Consider the following 19,292-nt stretch of genomic DNA (forward strand, 5'->3'; position numbering starts at 1 on the left):
GCGTGGAAGTGTTTGCAACTTGTGACATTGGTATCAGAGCATAGGATTTCCACTTTCCTTGGTGGAAACGGTCCAAGGCTAGCACACAGCTGTGAATCAAGGTGAGGTGCACCTATTTTTGTATCAATTCGAGTGCTAGAGGGTGAGGCGCACCTATTGTGACCTGATTCTTGCTCAAGAAGGTGGGGCACTGAACGAATACACATCCAAGGTGAAGCACTCCTATTTGGAGGCTATAATTAATCATATGAGCTTAGGACCGGCTGGAAATAAGAGTTTCCATGCCTTCTTGGCCTTCCCCAAGAAAATCCAGATCTTGGTGGTGCTTCCAATCTCTTGCTCGTAATTCTCGTAGCTAAAAGCACTTGCTTTTCACAAAAGCATCTGCTTCTCCCAAAAAGCACCCGCTTTTCACAAAAAGCAAATGCTTTTTGTGCACACACGGCCTTCTTTTCTCCAAAGCGGCATAAAAAGCAATAAAAGCAAACGAAAAGAAGCAGTTGCTATTTCGTTCTTCTAATCATGGATGCAGCCTCTCAACCCTCACAAGTGCAAGCGCCTAAGCGAGATCGCGAGATAAAGGGAAGAAGGTCCCAAGATGAGGATTCCTATCGAGAACTATTGGCTGAATTGACAAAAGCAAGAAAGAACCACTTCTTGTCATTGGACAGAGTGCTTTCAGAGATGTTATGGGACATCTAAAGCTAAATATTTCTTTCATGATTATGAAGTTTGATTTATCTTTTTTAAAGATTTAACCTTTGTATCTTCTTGCAAGGAAAGACGTAAATTGTCTAATTCATTGTTTCAAGAATCAAAAGCCGAGCACACAAGATTGCTTATACATACATATGTGGTCCTAATATATTTCTTGATGGGACAAGCTAGTTATCCCGAGTTATATTTCAGTTTTGGAGGATTCCAAGTTATTGTACACTAGTGATATAGTCTCTACTATGAAACCAATTTTATGTGACATATGTGGTCAAGGCTATGGACTATTTTCATCAAACTTTTATATACACAGTACCAAAACAAAAGAATCTCAAACTTATTATATCCATTTTATGGGTTTGAGCAGGCAAGTTGATAGTCATGGTAATCAGTTATGTTCTTATGGAGGATGAGATGATCAAGTATCAGATCCTTTAAGGCAGAATTCCATGTGGTCATTATTGACCAAGTATTTTAGTTCCAAGTTATATTATCTTAGTTCCAAAGGAGTTTTAGTTTTGATATTCAGTTTTTGTTGTTTTCTTGTTATGGAGCATGACATGCTCAAGTACCAGCCCTCAACATGGCAAGCATTTTATTGTTAGCACTTAGCCTTGGTATGAGCCTTGTAGGTCAGGTCAACTCTATGAATTGACTTCTCTGATCAACCATATGGTTGACTTGGGGGCCTTATAGGCCTCCCTTTGTATTTTCCTCTTATCCATTTGAGCACTACTACGTTTTGCTCCAGCTTGTTGTTTGCTTCCCATTCCATTGCTTCCTGCACGCAATAGTGGTATCAAAGCAGGTTCCAGCCTTCCCTCATGCTCTTCCATTGCTCCTACCTGGCATTTTGCTCCAGCTCAGTCTGGTGCCTCATTTCATCGCCAAAAACCTGTTTTTTGAGCAGAAAGTTTTTTGACTTTTTTGAGGTCCATTTTCAACATTTTTTGAAATTTCTGAGCTGCCCGCATACAAACGACCTTGTCCTGCACCATTTCAGCTGGGGGGGAAATTTGTACGGACGTCTATATGACCGTACAAACCTATACGGACAAGTACACGATGCTACCAAGAATCCGTACGACTTGTCAGAAGTGGATTTCGAGAATTTTTGAGGTTTTTTGGCCTTCCTCCAGGTGCTCCAACCTGCTCTAGCACCATTCGGCTGACATTCTCTCCCTCTTGACTCAGATTTTCCTAGTACAGTTGGATTTCAAGCTTTTCACCCTCTTTTATGTCACGTTCGCATACATTGCACTGACATTGAGGTGATTTTGCTCTAGAGATTGGGGCTTATGTCACATTTGCAGATTTTGCAATGACATTTGCTACTTTTGGTCACATTTTGGGGCTTTTGCAGTATTTTTCCTATTTTGACTTCATTTCCACCCCGACACTAGAGATTTTGGATCTATTGCTAACAGATTGCGGAATATTTTTAGATTTGCAGGTTATTTTGTCACATTTGCTTTATTTCAGTAAAATTTGGGGCTTTTGGTCATTTGCCCCAACTTTGACAATTTTGCCCTTCCAGAAATTGGGGGTTTTGTCAATTTTGTTGAAATTTGCAATGACATTAGCTTGGTACAGCCAATTTTGGGCGTTTGGTAGACATTGACATGCAGGAACATTGACGTTGGCCTGGAATTGCAGCACATTAAATCACATTTGCAACTTGCAGCACAATTTGGGCTTTTTCCAATTTGCTTTGCCAAAATTTTTTGGAGTATTGTCTCAAGATCGGATCTTTGACCTTCCTCTGTGGCATCCAATTCTGCTACTGCTACAGCTGGTGTCGCTGCTACAGCCACTTCTGGATCTACTGCCACCGCTGGTGCAGCTCAACAAAAGGGACTTGCTGTTACTAATACTGCTGCTGCCCCAGATCATGGTCATGAGGCAACAAACATTGCTCACCATGAGTGGGCTTCATGGCGGTGACATGCCAATACCATCCAAAGAAGCATGCTACATTCTTGTCTGTCTTAGATTCTAAGTCAGATTGGTGCTTCGACACTGGTGCTTCCAAGCACATCACTTCTTGCAAATCACTCTTTCAGACATTGGAGGCTGCTCCACATGGTGGCACAGTGACATATGCCAACAATGCATCATATCCCGTGAAAGGGATTGGCTAGGTTGAGGTCATTTCAGTTTCAAGTGATAGGATCACGCTCATCGACGTTTTATTTGTCCCAAGTATCAAGAATCTCATCTCCATTGCAGCCATATCCTTTGGTCGCTTTCGGGTTCTCTTTGATGGTTATCGATGTGCCATGTATGACAACCGGTACAATGACATCATAGTACTTACTGGGTCACTTTCTTCTGGGCTATATCATCTTGATGTTTATGACAAACAACCTGCTATTGAGGCAAATCTGGTGGCTGAATCTGTAATTTCAGATTCCCACTTATGGCATGCGAGGTTGGGTCACCTCAACTACAAAAGCTTGGTTAAAATGCATTCACAAAACATGGTGGTTGCTCTCCCACCCATGCATGCACCGGTTAAACATGTTTGTGAGGGATGCTTGTTGGGCAAAATGCACCGTTTCTCATTTCCAAAGGCTGGGATAGTTGGTGCATCCAGGAAGCTTCACCTTGTGCATAGTGATTGGGAGAAGCACCCAGAGGCACGATTATCTACACGTATCTTGCTAACTACCAGAACTATTAGGCAATTGATGTCAAGAGAGGAGGTATCCTCAAATTTTACAACTGTATGAAAGAATCTTTACAATTGAGGGCAACTTATTAGAAGCCGAGAGGATATCACCAAATTGTACTTCTCCCAAGACATAAAGAGGAATCTTTATTGCATTGACGATGGTCAAGAAAGTTGACTTTGGTTAACTAGAATAAGCTTTGTTTTATTATTGCTGTGCATTAGTAAAAGAGAACTATGGGGACGCCCACAAGGGACTAGGATTAGTCCAAGATTAGAATGCATGCATTTCGTGAACCTCTAAAGGGCTAAATTGTTGGAACTTGTTTGTCCAATGTGTAGGACCTAAGAGAGTGCAAAAAAGATCCAAGAGTGGGGAGAAAAGCACAAAAAGCACGTCCCACGAGGCCTAAAAGTATGGACAAGGGGACGCCTCTTTAAAAGGAGGGCCCACATGATAAAAAGGTGCCAAAAGCACCAAATTTTAAAGAAAGCCTAAAAAGCTTGGTTTTTCTTGTAAAAGTGAATCTATTGCAATAAAGACCTTCAAGGGGGTCCAGCCCTTATTTCTAGGCCCTAGTGTTGCACGTGCCACGTCTCCTTCTCTCCCTCTATTCTATCGTGAAGAATTTTTTGCACGGTTCTAAGGCTTTTTGTCACCTACAGATATATCGGGGCTGTCATTTGTACTTACATGTAGCTTAGGACCTCAAGTCGTAGATAAATTCTGTTGTTGCACTGGTGAGAGGTAACCATAGGCAAAGATACATGGCTTCTTGTACACTGATATGTTGAGTATTGAGTATCCTATTTCCTACTTTCCTGATGCGCTCATTAGCGGGGATGTCGTTCTCGATACTATATGTGATTGCGGCTTTCACTGCATTGTTTGTTTCTTTGTCAATTTTTGTTATGCAAGATGTACAGTAACCGCTCTAGCGACTATAAGGTTCAAGCTGAGCCAATGCCCAACAAGCGAGGAGACCGAGGTGGGAAAAACTGAAGAGGAGGCATAGGAGAAGGCTCTTGATCTTTCAACAGGGAGGTGGCACTGGCCTATCTTCCTCGCTTTACAATTGTGAACTGAACGAGGTTGCATATTGAATGCAAACAACAGCAACACGGATCCCAAAGATTTTTGGGCTGAGTGTCGAGCTTTGAGGTCTTGCATGACCGAATGTGAGGAATGATAAACCTTTTGACAAAAAGGGAAATAACTGAAAGGAGCTTGTGCATCACGTGAATCCCATCTTTTCTGTTCCGGTGTGGGAGTCACCAAGGCAGCAAGCTGCCACTCCTATCACTTGTTCTGCACCTTGACCTCTACCCCTTCCTCCACCTTGTTGAGGAGTCGTCTGAGGTGCAACCACGATTTCTGGCCTTGATTTTGAAAGACTGTAGGCTATCTCATGGGCTATCCATAGATGCCACTTATACCTTGGTATGATCCTTGTACGCCTAGTTATAGTCAGCTAGGACTATTGGTACAGTTAGTTTATGTACCATCTAGGTCAGTTAGGACACTTAGTCCAGTTAGGACAATTGACCCTAGGGTTTTGTTATGTTGGCTCACCCTTGAGCCTCAACACTTCAATTTTGCAGCAATCTATTACAACATCTCGTTTTTCTCCATTGTGCTTCCATTTTTGAGCTTCCATTGCTTCCAACACCCAACAAGGACAAAATCATACCTAAGGTCTAAGGTTGTGAACACATGGTGTGCTTGGTTAGGTGTCAGTAGGTGTGATTGAGTGAATCTAGGTGTGTGGTGTGTGATTGAGAGATTCATGGAACTGATTGAGAGATTTGTGGATCTAGATGCTCTACTGAGCTCACATATGATGTCACTACTCTATGTAACTTAGGCCTATATATTGGGCTTGTCTCTCATGAATAATCTCTCCACTTGCTGAATCCTTCTTGCTACTCCAACATGTGGTATCAGAGCAATGGTTCACCCTCCTTGAGACCTCCTTGAGTGCCATGTCATCATCTTCTTCACAATGAAGAATTTTGAAGCTTTTGAAGCTTTTCTCCTCTTTCTTCCCACGAAATTTCCTTGAGCTTGTTCTCCTCCATCTCTGAAGCATTCCCCCTGCCCTTTCAGCTCAAGTATCTCCATGATGAGGCGAACCCCCGGCTAGGAGGAATTAGAAGATAGAAGCCTCTACAGCCTGTGCCACCTCCTTCTTTAGCCCGTGCCATTTCTGGAAACTGAGCCTGTTGGAGCCACCATTCCTCAAATGCTCTGAGCTGCTGCTGGGCGACCTTATTAAGCAGCTGCTCATGAGTTTTGAAGGCCAATGGTCCACTATCTGAGGTGTATTGACGAAAAAACCAGTCGGAATTGAAGCTCCTAGCTATGGTGACCTGACGCATTTCTTTGCCCAAGCTTGGTTGTAGGTCTTCCCTATCAGTAGACCTTTATTGCCCACCAAATGCCCCCAAAGAGCTGCTCTCCATCACCTCAATTTTGGCCTCCAAGATCACTGTATGAAGCTTGACCATTTTTGACATATTTTGACTAAGTTTGACTATATGTGTTGACTGAATCTCAATCAAGCTGATCTTTGACTGGCAGCATTGGAAGGTTGAATGCATTTTTTATCCTTTATATTGAGGATTGAAGTTATTGTACTTTGAAGATGCCATAGTTATGGTTTCAACATCTTTCATGATGTAAGAAATGAGCTTGTATTTGATTGACTATACCTTGCCATACAATCATAACCACCTCTTGTACAAGAGTAGACACTACCCTTGCATGACAAGTGGTAAGATCCTCTTCTATCCACAGAATTCACAAAATGTTTTTAAGGCTTGGACACTCAAAGAAGGTGAAGGACTACAAGGATCTTGTATTGCAAAATATGGACAAGATACATTAAAGAATGTGGAGAAGGACAAAGAGCAAAGGAGTTACAAGAAGGGCTACACCATGAACCTCTCCAATGACAATGTACGTCACACTATGGTATATACCTTTGTAAGACTAGAATAAGTCCAATCATACAAAATTAGATTTTTTGTTGTTCTAAAGATAAAAAATCTACACAAAAAATAAAAGAGAAAATGAAAGAGAAGAGAAAAGAGGTAAACAAAAACTTTTATGAAAAACAAAAGGAAGACATACTTAGCAAGCAAAGCAACACTTATGTTGTCATCAGTGCCCAAGCATAAGCAACTATACTAGGTTTCTAAAGACCCGCGGAGTCTCTTAGGAAAACCCAATGCTTACTAAAATACGTCAAATAAACAAAAGAGAAAGAAAACAAGAAATAAAGAAGAAAGGAAGCAGGTGACTAAGCAAAAATAAACAAGGAAGTCAAGAAACAAAATCTTTCAAAAAATTGGAATATCGCTCTCTCTCTCTCTCTCTCTCTCTCTCTCTCTCTCACTCTCACTCTTATTTATTTATTTATTTTTAACTAAATGGCCCTTTACACTTATGTATCGTTTCCTGCGAAGAGGCAAAAATACATTTTTAACTTAGAAAGCACAAGCATACTCAAACAAACTCTCTTTTGAAACTAAAAGAAAAACGGGGCTATTCAACTCCCCGCTTTTTGTTTTCAGCTTATGTTCAATCATTCTAAACATACCTAAGGCCAATACACCATAGATAAAAGATTTCATATCTAAGATTATGCGTACTTTTTTCATTATTTTCCTTGGATTATACCTCTTGTGTAATAGTAAAGTGATCAAATTACTACATTGAGTGATAAAAGACTCCTTAGTTGTACAAAGGCAGAAAAATCTATGGAATTGGGAAGAAATGACTCCATATTTTGCCAAATCAGAAATGTTTGAGTCAATGTGAGGCATTTTTATAATCTGTAAACCACTATATTCAAGTTATTCACATTTATCGTATATATCAACCTCTAATCCTATGGTAGATTGAGAAAGTCTAAGATCTAAGAAAACACAAGAATCCCCTCTTGAAGTGCAATTCAGTTCACAAGAGTCACAGGGATAGATTCCTTCTTCAAAAGCACTAGCATCTTTGTACATAAAGTCTTGAGGAACATCTAGTACAAATAAATCATCTATAAAATGCCTAACTTGGCTAAGCTTATGTAAAATGATAGGGCAGGAATTGATAGAAATAAGACGTTGCATAAACTCAAATTCATAAGTGAAAAGATAAAAGTTTGCTAAATAGATGGCACAATTAGTGCCCATGGGGGTTCCGATAATTTGTTGAAACAAAGAATCACCTATTGTGATGTAAAGATTATCTAAAAGAAAATCTATCCAAGGGCAAACATCTTCCACACTTACTATCTTTGTGTATCTTTTCTTTTTAGAACCTATGTCATGATATTTATTTTTTAGCCACAGTCAAAGCATAAGGCTGTTTTCTCAACTTTTAGCACTTTGCATCTATCTTTGTCAAATCTCAGCTTGAAAATTTCAGCCACTAGCTTTTTTATTCTAAACTTCAGGTCTTCCAGCTTGATCTTGTGTAAAGCGTGGAAAAATCATAGGTTTGAAGGAGAATAGGAGACTCTTTTTCCTGAATGCTTTGAGAGGAATTAAAGAATTTTACAACAGGAATCACTCCTACAGAGTCATTTAAAATCCAGCTTGAGTACGAGGAGACATCTGCCTCTTTTAATAAGTCCCTCCAAAGTTCATGGACACTAGGCAACTTGGCTTTGAAGCAGTAGATTAGCCATTTAGAGACATCCGTCAAAGTAGTCTCACAAGCAGCTGCAATAAATCTTGGCTTTTTTGGAGTTTTGTAAAACTTCCAAGCAGCAAAAGGTATACTTGGATTGCAAACAAACCCAGAAGATTTGCAAAAACTCTCATGTTTTGAGATCAAATTCTTTTGAGAAACTAAGGCAGGGGCGTAAGTTTTGGCAGACGAGTTTACTTCTCTCAAAAGACAATCTAAGTAAAACTTTTTGCAAATAAAAACAAAGTTATTCCAACATTTGTCCATATAAGAAATGACAAAATTCCTATGGAATTTTCGAAGAAGAGTTTCATCTTGTTTAGAAACATGGTTACTTTGCTTTGAGCAATTAACTAAAGGGACTTCTTCTAGTTTCAAAGCAACTTTCTTCAAAATCTTCCCTTTCCATTCTGATAAGATATTTTGAACTTCTAAACATTCTTCTAATTGCAAAACAAACTTTGAGATTCCCTTATTGATAGCTTTTAAAAGGCAAGACTCTTTAAAAGAGTACAATCGAAATTTCGTGCCTTTCATGAACAGGTCTCTTAAGTTACTAGAAAGCAAATATGAGGTATCAACTGTAACTACATGTTCTAAATCAGCATCAATAAAGCTTTGGAATCTCTTACTTCTACAACAACAACATTCTCTAAGAACAGAAGATTTTGAATGCTCTGAAAGCCTTTTACCTATCTCTCCATAGTTGAAAGCCTTTTGTCCTAAAGTTTTTACATACTTCCAAGCTAGTACTGGATGCTTCTAAATTCTTCTCACAAAATGAATCCATTACTTCAGGAGACTTCAAAATTGAGTTTAAGCCTATCTGATTTAGATAGACTTCTTTGCTTTGAAAGGAAGCTTTTACTTTTAAGAAACGATCCAACAAAGTTTTAAGTTGTATATAATGGAGCTTATTTAGATTCAAATCCTCAAAAGAGAAGTTTTCCAAGGTGTAGTGAAGTTTAAAAAGAACTTTGGCTTGGAAGAGAAGGAGGAAAAGGACAAGATATGCCATTAAAGGGGGGTATTTCCCCACATCTTTAACTTAGAATTTTTATGTGTGTATCAAATAAGGGTTCTCTGCCTTGGGATGTCCCCCCTCAAATGATTGTTAGTATTATGTTTTACCTTGCTAGATCTAAGGGTATTCCCATGCATAGTCATTGTCTATCTCCCAATTGTAAACCAAAAGACCAAAGTTAGAGTGAGATCATGTTGGGATGAGGATGCCCAAATGAGTCTACTGTTATCCTGGAGCTCCTGCGAGCCCTCCCCCTACCTCCCGCAACCTCTACCCCCCCCTAGCTCCCCCCCGCCTCGACCGCCCTCACCCCCCTGCCTCTCCGCCCTCACCCCCTCGCCCTCCGCCTCACCCCCGCCGCTGCAGCCTGCACCCCCTCGCCTCTCCGCTCTCACCCCCTCGCCCCCTCCGCTCTCACCCCTCGCCTCTCCGCCTCACCCCCTCGCCTCTCCGCCTCACCCCCTCGCCTCTCCGCTCTCACCCCCTCGCCCCTCCGCCTCACCCCGCTGCGCCCTCACCTGCCCTCCCCACATCTTTACCTTAGAATTTTTATGTGTGTATCAAATAAGGGTTCTCTGCCTTGGGATGTCCCCCCTCAAATGATTGTTAGTATTATGTTTTACCTTGCTAGATCTAAGGGTATTCCCATGCATAGTCATTGTCTATCTCCCAATTGTAAACCAAAAGACCAAAGTTAGAGTGAGATCATGTTGGGATGAGGATGCCCAAATGAGTCTACTGTTATCCTGGAGCTCCTGCGAGCCCTCCCCCTACCTCCCGCAACCTCTACCCCCCCCTAGCTCCCCCCCGCCTCGACCGCCCTCACCCCCCTGCCTCTCCGCCCTCACCCCCTCGCCCTCCGCCTCACCCCCGCCGCTGCAGCCTGCACCCCCTCGCCTCTCCGCTCTCACCCCCTCGCCCCCTCCGCTCTCACCCCCTCGCCCCCTCCGCTCTCACCCCTCGCCTCTCCGCCTCACCCCCTCGCCTCTCCGCTCTCACCCCCTCGCCCCTCCGCCTCACCCCGCTGCGCCCTCACCTGCCCTCCCCCGCCCTCTCCCCTCGCCTCTCCGCCCTCATCCCCCTCGCCCCTCCGTCTCACTCCGCCCCCCCTTGCTACGCCTCACCCCCCCTAACCTCTCCGCCTCACCCCCCCGCCCCCTCGCTTCGCCCGCCCCCCGCCCCCCCACTTCGCTCCCCCTCGCCCCCCCGCTTCACCCCCTGCCCCCTCGCTACGCCGCGCCCCCCGCCCCTCCCGCCCTTCCGCCCCGCCCCGCCCCGCCCCGACCTTCCGCCCCGCCCCCTCCCGCCCTCCCGCCCCGCCCCGCCCCCACTCTCGCCTCTTCACTTCACCCGCCCTCCATCCTCAGCCCCCACCCCCCGCCACCTCCGCCTCCCGACCTCCCGCCCTCGTTTCCACCGCCCTCCGCCCTCCATCCTTCCCGCTCTCCGCCTCCGCTCTCGCTTGCGCCTCAGCTTCCCCCACCCGACTCACGTCGCCCCGGTTCGCCTCACCCGTCTTCTTCACACCCAGGCTCCACCCTCCCGCATCTATCCCCCCTTTTTTGGGTGGCAGCCTCTTCTTCATTGGAGGTCTCGCAGTTTGTCTTGGCGGTATGGTGGCTCCCTGCCTGGAACCAGAGGCCCAGTTGGACCCTCCCTCTCCAGATGCCTACCGCGTCATCTTGACAGAGCAACAATCGTATCGGGTTCAGGAGGTTGCCAATGACTTTGCCCTTACCTCTGTTTATGGCAGAGTCATTGGACATTCCCCCTCCAGATCAGCCATCAGGGACTGGCTCCAGTCCACTCTCATGTTAGAGGACGGCCATATTGAGGAGGTGGCCCTTATGGGAAGGGGCATCTTCTGGCTCAAACTCTCCAATGCGAAAGCTGCAAGCAACCTGATTGCTGGTTCCCCCACGTCTGTGGATGGAAAGATCATTATGATAGTCCCTTGGTACTGTGGATTCAGTGCAGCGGATTTTAATGCTCGGTTCCACATACCTCGCCATCCAGTGATGCTAGTTTTTCCAGGTCTTGCTGTTGAGCTACGGCCGATTGTCAAGGACCTGGGCTCCCACTTTGGCTGGGTTATGCACGACACTTTCGCCGACGCGGTGACTACGGCAGGAGCCCCCCGAGTCCGTGTGGCTGTGGCGGACCCTGCGACTCTCCCTGCAGTGATCGAGATCGTGACAGATGCCGGCAGCATCACCCAGAGCATGGTAGTCACCGGACAGCCAGGCCAGTGCCTAAGGTGTCACGGCTTTGGGCAGCATCACCCATGGCAGAGGGTTCGGGTCGTAGGCCTCGTGGGGAAGGTTTGGCGGACCGATCCTAGCATAGAGCAGGATCAGCTGCAGCAGTAGACTCTGGCTCTGGGAGGGGCGGGCCTTGTCAGAGCTTGATTGGGACCCAGGAGAGTGGAGATGGCCAGAGATTGTGACAGGTCAGGGGCCGACCTCTTTCTTTGCCTACAGCACGACATTGGGCAGGCGAGTTCTCGGGAGGATGCAAAGCCGCCCTCCCACCCAGCGGCCCAGTTGGTATGCACAGGGTATTTCGAGGTTATTTTTGCAAGCCTTCTGGAAGGCCTTGTGGGAGAGCTGGCGGCCGCGGAAGATCTCCTACTTCCTGTGGCTTCTTGCCCACAAAGGTCTTCCAGTGGGGAGTTGGTTGCGGCAGATAGGTCAGGACCGGACGTTGTCAGATCTGTCATGAGGACGAGGAGTCACCAAAACACTGCCTATGGAGCTGCACTCGCGCCCAGGAAGTGTGGAGGTGGACCTTCGGGATCCTTACTCGCGCAGCACCGGAGCTAGGATTGATCACTTGGGGCGCGTTCTGCTGGTGCAGCACCGCACCTGGTTTTCATCACTTATTCGAGGCATGTCAGCAGGACCCCACATTCCTTATCACACAGGGGACGTGGGGGCCGCTCGAGAGCATTCCGCTACACCTGGCAGAGGCTGGCACAGGAGCTCAGGAGAGGCAGCCAGTCTGGGAGATTATTAGCAGCATCGCAGGATGGCACATTTGGACCTCACGCTGCGAGCAGATCCTCGGTGGCACCTCCTTATCGACTGCCCAGATCATGACTGACATCTGGAGTGAGAGTATACACACCCTCAGAGGCCAGTGGGACTAGATACAAGGAGACTCCCGGGCCGGCCGGGAGAAGCGGAGACGTTTCCTCCGGGTATAGGACACACAGGGTCTCTTCTTCGAGCATACTTCGCAGGGCCTTCAGTGGCGCTACTCACCACCTCTCTGGCTGTTCATTCACACTCGCCTGATCCCTCTGTGAGAGAGAGCTTTACTTTTTGTTACCTTTTGGGCTGCGTCCGATTTGTGAACGCAGCCCGTCAGCTGCAATGCTGACCTCTTGTATCTTGTTTTCGAAGTAATATAATTAGCACTGTTTTTTCGGCAAAAAAAAAAATGAGTCTACTGCTGATGCAACTAGAGTGAGTACCAAGGTGTGGATCATGTGCGTTGCCACTAGAGGTGGGCAAGCTATGAAGTTTCCCATGGACTACTACTAGGGTTGAGGTCATCAATTTATGGGGGGGAATGAAGGACAAATTGATGTAATGGGATCATACCTAGGGTCCTAAGGTCTCAATTTGTGAACACATGGTGTGCCTGGTTAGGTGTCAGTAGGTGTGATTGAGTGAATCTAGGTGCGTGGTGTGTGATTGAGAGATTCATGGAACTGATTGAGAGATTTGTGGATCTAGATGCTCTACTGAGCTCACATATGATGTCACTACTCTATGTGACTTGTGCCTATATATTGGGCTTGTCTCTCATGAATAATCTCTCCCTTTTGCTTCACTTGCTGAATCCTTCTTGCTACTCCAACAGATTCATCTCTGTTGACATAATCCCATAGATGTTTGCCAACTAAAATGTTGCGAACCATAAAACTCCATAAGCAGTAGTTGGTGCCATCCAACTTATCCTCCTGTGTGAGGACACCAAAGACCTCATTGGCATTGTTCTGAGCCATATCTGCTAGATAACTCAAAAAATGCAGCAAACCTAACAAGTGAAATCCCTTCCTAGGATGTAAGACACACAACCAAAGTTTGCAAAAAATCTGCCCAAAATGACAATTTGCTGTCACAACCTATCAAAGGATTAAAATGCACCGAAATGTTCTGCAAATGCCCAAAATCTGCAAAAATTGGCAAATGTCTGCAATGTGACCCAAACTGAGTCCAAAACTGCTTGCAAAACTCCCAAATTGTCTGTCCACTGCCAAATTGCATCCAAAATGCAAAAGCCCCAAATTCCTACAAGAAATTGCAACTGTAGGAGGGAAAATTAACCAAAAGGCCCAAATGTTACCAAAATTGCACTTTGCTTGCAAATTTGCAGCAAATTCTGTTAGAAACTGTTGGAGAGGTCACCGCCCCATCTGTAAGCCCCCATATGAGGAGAGCAGGGGGGGGGGTGAACCTAAGCACAAAAGCATGGCACCCAGGTGCTAGTGAAGGGCCTGGCAGAGGCAGCTCAAGGAGCCTTCATGGCAGGATGCAATCACGCATAGTTGTGGACGGAAATATATTATTTGGTGGTTTCTCTATCTAGTTTGGTTCATTGTCTATTGATGAGTCTGCACACCTATTGAATGCACATAAGTAAAGAAGTTTGTGATTCCACACCCACACCGCACACTGTGTGAGGTCCTGGGCATTATTTCCACTGCGTGTACCCTCCGTTGGGTCATTTCTAACAGAAACATGGTGGAAGGAGAGAGAGAGAGAGAGAGAGAGAGAGAGAGAGAGAAAGGGAGAGAGAGAGAGAGAGAGAGTTAGGGTGTGAGAAAATAATGCTCCAATGAAGACATGAAGATTGCTTTCATTCATTCATCAAGTATGACAAGACAAGTGAAGTATAAGCCTTATGTAGGCTACTCACTCACACACTAGCACCTAGTGCATATGGGATAAGTCCCATGATGACACGTGGCACTCACACATGACTCACACACATAGACTAGTACTAGATCACCTAGTACTACACACTAACACTTCATACCAACACACTCTTTGATTATGATATCTCCAATACCCCCCTTCAGAGCAGACCGATCCCCCCTCCACCACAATACTGCAAAGAGCAAGTCCAACTATCCAACACCTCTCGTGTGATAGTGACTTCTCAGTCAGCTTGCGACCGGCAAGAGCAAACCATCACTCGTCATCCCCCCTTACTCTGAACTGGGTGGTCAATACCATCAACCAAAGTAAAACACAATACAATCATTTTTGGGGGACAATTGAGGGCAGAGGACCTCTTATTGACTCCAAATACATTCAATTTAGAGGGACAACTCAAGGCTGAGGACCTTTATGTGACTCAACACAAACACACATAGCATAGGGCCTAGAAAGCCCAATCCTGGTCAAATGGATCCTCGTCATCAAGAGAGAGGCCATGAACCTCTACTCTAGCTGCATGTATCTCCTCCAAGGGCTCTTCAGGTTCAGCTTTGTCTTCATGCAGAAGATTGGCATGATGTCTCTTGTTCCTGTGCTTTCTTCTTGAAGCAATGAGCTTCAATATGTCCTTTCCTCTTGCAAAACCTGCAAATGATTTTCTTGTTGGTTTTCCATTTGCTTGTGGAAGCAAATGCGTGATCAATAGGAGAGGCAAGAGCGGCTTCCTTATTGCAACGATCCTTCTCAATAAGGAGAGCCACCATATCATCAAATATGGTAGTGGCAAGACGAAGGATCTCAAGAGTGTGCTCAGAGCGAGAAATGCCATGCATACTCTTCATAAGGACTGCCATCTTATCTTCATCATCAGGGACACTCTTCAAACTTGAGAGTTGTTGAACAAGAGATTGAAACCGAGCTAGATGATCACTCAACTAATCACTCTCTTCCATTTTCAAATCATAAAATTTGAGCTTCAGAAAGACTTTAGAGTTGGTGATTTTATTACCAAAGAAGGTCTGGAGGTGACTCCAAATCTGCTTAGCTGTTGACTTGAAATCCACATGATGGATGAGAGAGTCAGCTAAGCAAAGACCAATGAGGGCAATGGCCTTACAATTCTGCTGCTTCCAAATCTTTTGGTGTTGTTGATCAAGAAGCTCAACCTGATCATCCTCAATAACATCCCAAACTCCTTCACGCATAAGGAGCAGCTGCATTTTGGTTTGCCATGTGGGAAAACCTTCCCCCTTAAACTTCTCCACGAGGATAGAGCTTGAAGTCAAAGAAGTCATGATTGAAGAGGACTTTCTGAAGGCACGCAGCAAGCTAAGATGAAGGACCAGCAATCTCCCCTCAAAAAGGTCACAAGAGCAATTCGAAATGCTGTAGCGGCTATCTGATGCAGAAGACAGCTGATGTAGACGTGGTGAAGGCCTCAAAGCAGCTCGAAAATGCCTCTATTGAAGGCGGTTATGCAGCAGCAAGCTCAAAACACGTCGGAAATGTCTCCAAAGGCCTCGAAGTGCTGCATCAAGCGCTCACAGGTGGTCGAATACACAGCAGCAGCAAGTTGAGGCTGTCTTGAGCGTCGAAAAGCTTTGAAATGACCTCAAAATAACCCTGGAAACCCTCACGCACAGGTGCACTTTGCAGGAGCTGCCACACTGGTATGCCGCAGCAAAGGGAAACAGTACGGAACAGTCATTACAGCCAGTATGGACTGTACGACTGGTTGTGGAGGTTCTAGGTGGGCAGGTAGGAGTAGAAAGGTGGTGGAACTGAGGCGAAATTGAGACAGCTGCAAGAGGAGGAGGCAGAACTGAGGCGGCTGCAAGGGCTTGAGCTAAAATGGCGATTTTAGGGTTAGGGCAAGGGTAACACGGCAGCTATGGAAGGTGGCTCTGATACCATGTTAGAAACATGGTGGAAGGAGAGAGAGAGAGAGAGAGAGAGAGAGAGAGAGAGAGAGAGAGAGTTAGGGTGTGAGAAGATAATGATCCAATGAAGACATGAAGGCGGCTTTCATTCTTTCATCAAGTATGACAAGACAAGTGAAGTACAAGCCTTATGTAGGCTTCTCACTCACACACTAACACCTAGTGCATATGGGATGCGTCCCATTATGACACGTGGCACTCACACATGACTCACACACATAGACTAGTACTAGATCACCTAGTACTACACACTAACACTTCACACCAATACACTCTTTGACTATGATATCTCCAACAAATTCTGCAAACTAACTGCTATGTCTTGCATATGAACACAAAATGCCCCAAAAATCCGTAGCAATTTCTTGCTAGAATGGCATCAAATTTCACCTGCAATGCAAACTGTAGTGCAAGGCAACTGCTATGCACTTTGCAATGCCAAATGTGAAATGAAGCCTGCAACAGAAAGCTCCAAAACAGGTCAAGGCAAAACAAGCAGTACGGATTGCTTGTACGGATGTACGTTGACACTGGTACGGAAGCCCGTACAGTTGACAGGACTGAAGTTGTGTAGGTGTACGGACGGAGCTCACAAGAGTGTACAGATGAACTATAAGGTCGGCATTGTACGGACGGGCTATACGGAACAGCATAGAAGGTAAGCACTAAACTGTACAGCTGAAATGGTGACATGTTTCCGTACAGTCGTACGGACTGTACGGACGAGCATGTACAAGCTGATGCTCCAGGATGCGGGCATGGAGGAGAGAGCAGGTGCAAGAACTCAAGCTGCTCTGATACCAAATGTTGAAATGGGAGCAAGAGAGGATGCAAGAGAACAAGAAGCAAGCAAGAGAGCAGAATGTCAAAGCTGGAATAGATAAGATGAAAAGACTACAAACTGTGGAGGTGGTTTTGACTAAGTGACAAACCACACTAACCCACTAACTGTGGTTGGGGGAAAAAACCTCTAGTGAGGGAAAAGTGCCCCTAACTCAGTTATGGATTACATTGGTCACTGCCTAGAATATGTCAATAATTCTAACAAATGGAACCTTATTAGAAAGGAGAGCTTCATCTGTCAGATACACAGCACGAGTTCCTCAATGAAGAACTGAACAGTTGAGCTGGTTATGAGAACCTATATAGCATTAGCAAAGATTTTGTCCCTCAAACCAGCATCAAGCATGAATCCATCTAAATCAGCTTTGAAAAAATTCCCAACTTCATCTCCAGCCTGTCAGTCCCTCCAACAACCATGCAGTGCATTCACAATGAATACGTGGATAAAACATATTTTTCCCATTTCCATTTTTTCTTGAATCATGTCGGTGCACATGTAAATCAGGTGGTTATCAGAGCATTTCAGGACCAACAGATACAAAGGAGCTTTTAATACATTGTTTACAGCTCTCACTCATTTATGAATGCAGAAGTATGTATGGGACATATTAAAATTTATCACTCATTTAATACATTGTTTATAGCTATCACTCATTTGTGAATGCAGAAGTATGTATGGGACATATTAAAATTTAATAGAATACCTCGCACAGAGATTCAAGTTTGAGTTAAACAAGTACACTATGGCTTTTCATTAATTTTAATTGTATCTTTTAAGGGAATATAAGAAGTAAGACTTTGCTTCAATCTGGGACCGTAAACATCTGTAAAAATGACACCTACATCTCTGTCTGTGTGTTCCGTTAATATACAAATGAAGATTCAAATCCAATACAAGCTTTTTGACTGAAAAAATGAAGCAATAAAGGAGGTTCAGGTTTGACTGAAAACATCACACAATAAAAGAGTCTTTGTAGTATTTGAATAATACAGTTTCAGGCATAGCATTATTGGAGAAGCTCTTTCAGCTAGGGGCATCAAGCTGACAGAGCAAAGCACCATAATAATAAATGCCGCTTCAAAGACACTAGTCACAATTAGAGAAATCTGACAAGGTAAAGGCTAGCTCTAAAGTGAAAGCCAAAAATAACTAAAGGCAATGTTAAAGTCCCTTGTTAGCCATTCAGGCTGTCAAGGGGGCAAAGAAGCCTTTGCATAAGGAAAAGCAAAGACCAAATAAGATCACCGAAGAAGAGTTATCAATGAAGGCCTTTGATGTTTGCAGTATGAGGACAAATAGACAGCGACAATGAGCAGATGAAGGCATCGCGCTGACAAAGCAGAGCAACATATATATAAATGCAGCTTGACAATCATTAAGAGATGGTACAAGATGAAGGCTAACTCCAGAGAAAACTGCTAGAAAACAACACAAGAGCTGTAAGAAATGCAACCTATGATATGAGATCAAAGTGCAGTATAATCTGGTTAACAAACCAAGCAACTGCTCATCTTATAGCATTTTGTAGAATACAGGCATACTTGGACCATTAATTAGCAAAAAACAAGTGAAGCATAACCATCGAGCTTACCTCTGGATTAGTTGAAGTTTGGCTTGGAACGGGGCAAGCTGTGTGGAAGACACCATTGCAGCCATTAAAGGCAGCAGAAAGGGAATCATAATCTAAAAGATCTCCCTTAACAAGAGTAAGTCTCTCCTTAGCTCCTTCCAACTCTTCCAGATGCCCATTCTTCTGTTTGTCATCTGTCTCCAAAGAAGCAACTTCTTAGCACAGCATGCTTGATCTAAGACATGTTCTGCTATTACAAAGAAGTGAACAGGACAAATATTACATTCAGAAAAGTACATTTTTTGCTTGATAAAGTTATAAAAGAATGAACAATGTAGGACTCATCATAACAGTAATTACAGGTGGGAAAAACTGATAAGACTTTGTGAAACCAGGAGGGGATCTAAATGAAAGAAATCAAAAGAAAACATTGGCATAAAAAGAGCAACATAGAGTGAGGCACGAAGAAAGAAGCCGTGGAAAAGTGAAGAGAAGTAAAACTGGAAAGACGAGGGAAAAAAAAAGTAGACAAGACACCTGTGAGCGAGGGTGAAAAACTATATGTGGAGAAAATAGCTGTCCAAAACAAAACATAGCTTGAAGAAAAGAAGAAAAATAAAAGCAATACCAGAAAGGAAGGGAAAGTAAGCAATTTAGACAATGCAAAAATGAGAGACAACTGGAGAACCAAAGACCTCCCCAATCAAAGGACCAAAGTATGAAAGACCTGCAAGAGTTTTCCACTTTTGCACAAAAAGCACATAGATAAAAGAAAGAAAATCCATGTGAAGAAGTGCCTAAAGAAATAAGGTGATGCTGTGACTGAAGTAAGGATTAGCAAAACCTCCCAACAATTAGAATCCTTCATTCCTTTAATCCCTCCTAAAAATGTG

General features: G+C 44.3%; 1 protein-coding gene across 4 annotated transcripts in view; it reads right to left on the reverse strand.

Moving 5' to 3' along the window:
- The window catches only part of LOC147880699 (cinnamoyl-CoA reductase 1-like), a 258,556-nt gene that overhangs the window by 221,527 nt on the left and 17,737 nt on the right, over nt 1–19,292 (reverse strand). For all 4 annotated transcript variants that reach the window (XM_087370753.1, XM_087370751.1, XM_087370752.1 and 1 more), the window contains exon 4: nt 18,421–18,593. In XM_087370753.1, the coding sequence (XP_087226879.1) occupies nt 18,421–18,593 (173 nt within the window). The remainder of the gene's footprint in view (nt 1–18,420; nt 18,594–19,292) is intronic.

Source organism: Dipteris shenzhenensis, chromosome 32, assembly GCF_047967505.1.
Source record: "Dipteris shenzhenensis isolate YYH24624 ecotype China chromosome 32, Dip_SZ_1.0, whole genome shotgun sequence".
NCBI lineage: Eukaryota > Viridiplantae > Streptophyta > Polypodiopsida > Gleicheniales > Dipteridaceae > Dipteris > Dipteris shenzhenensis.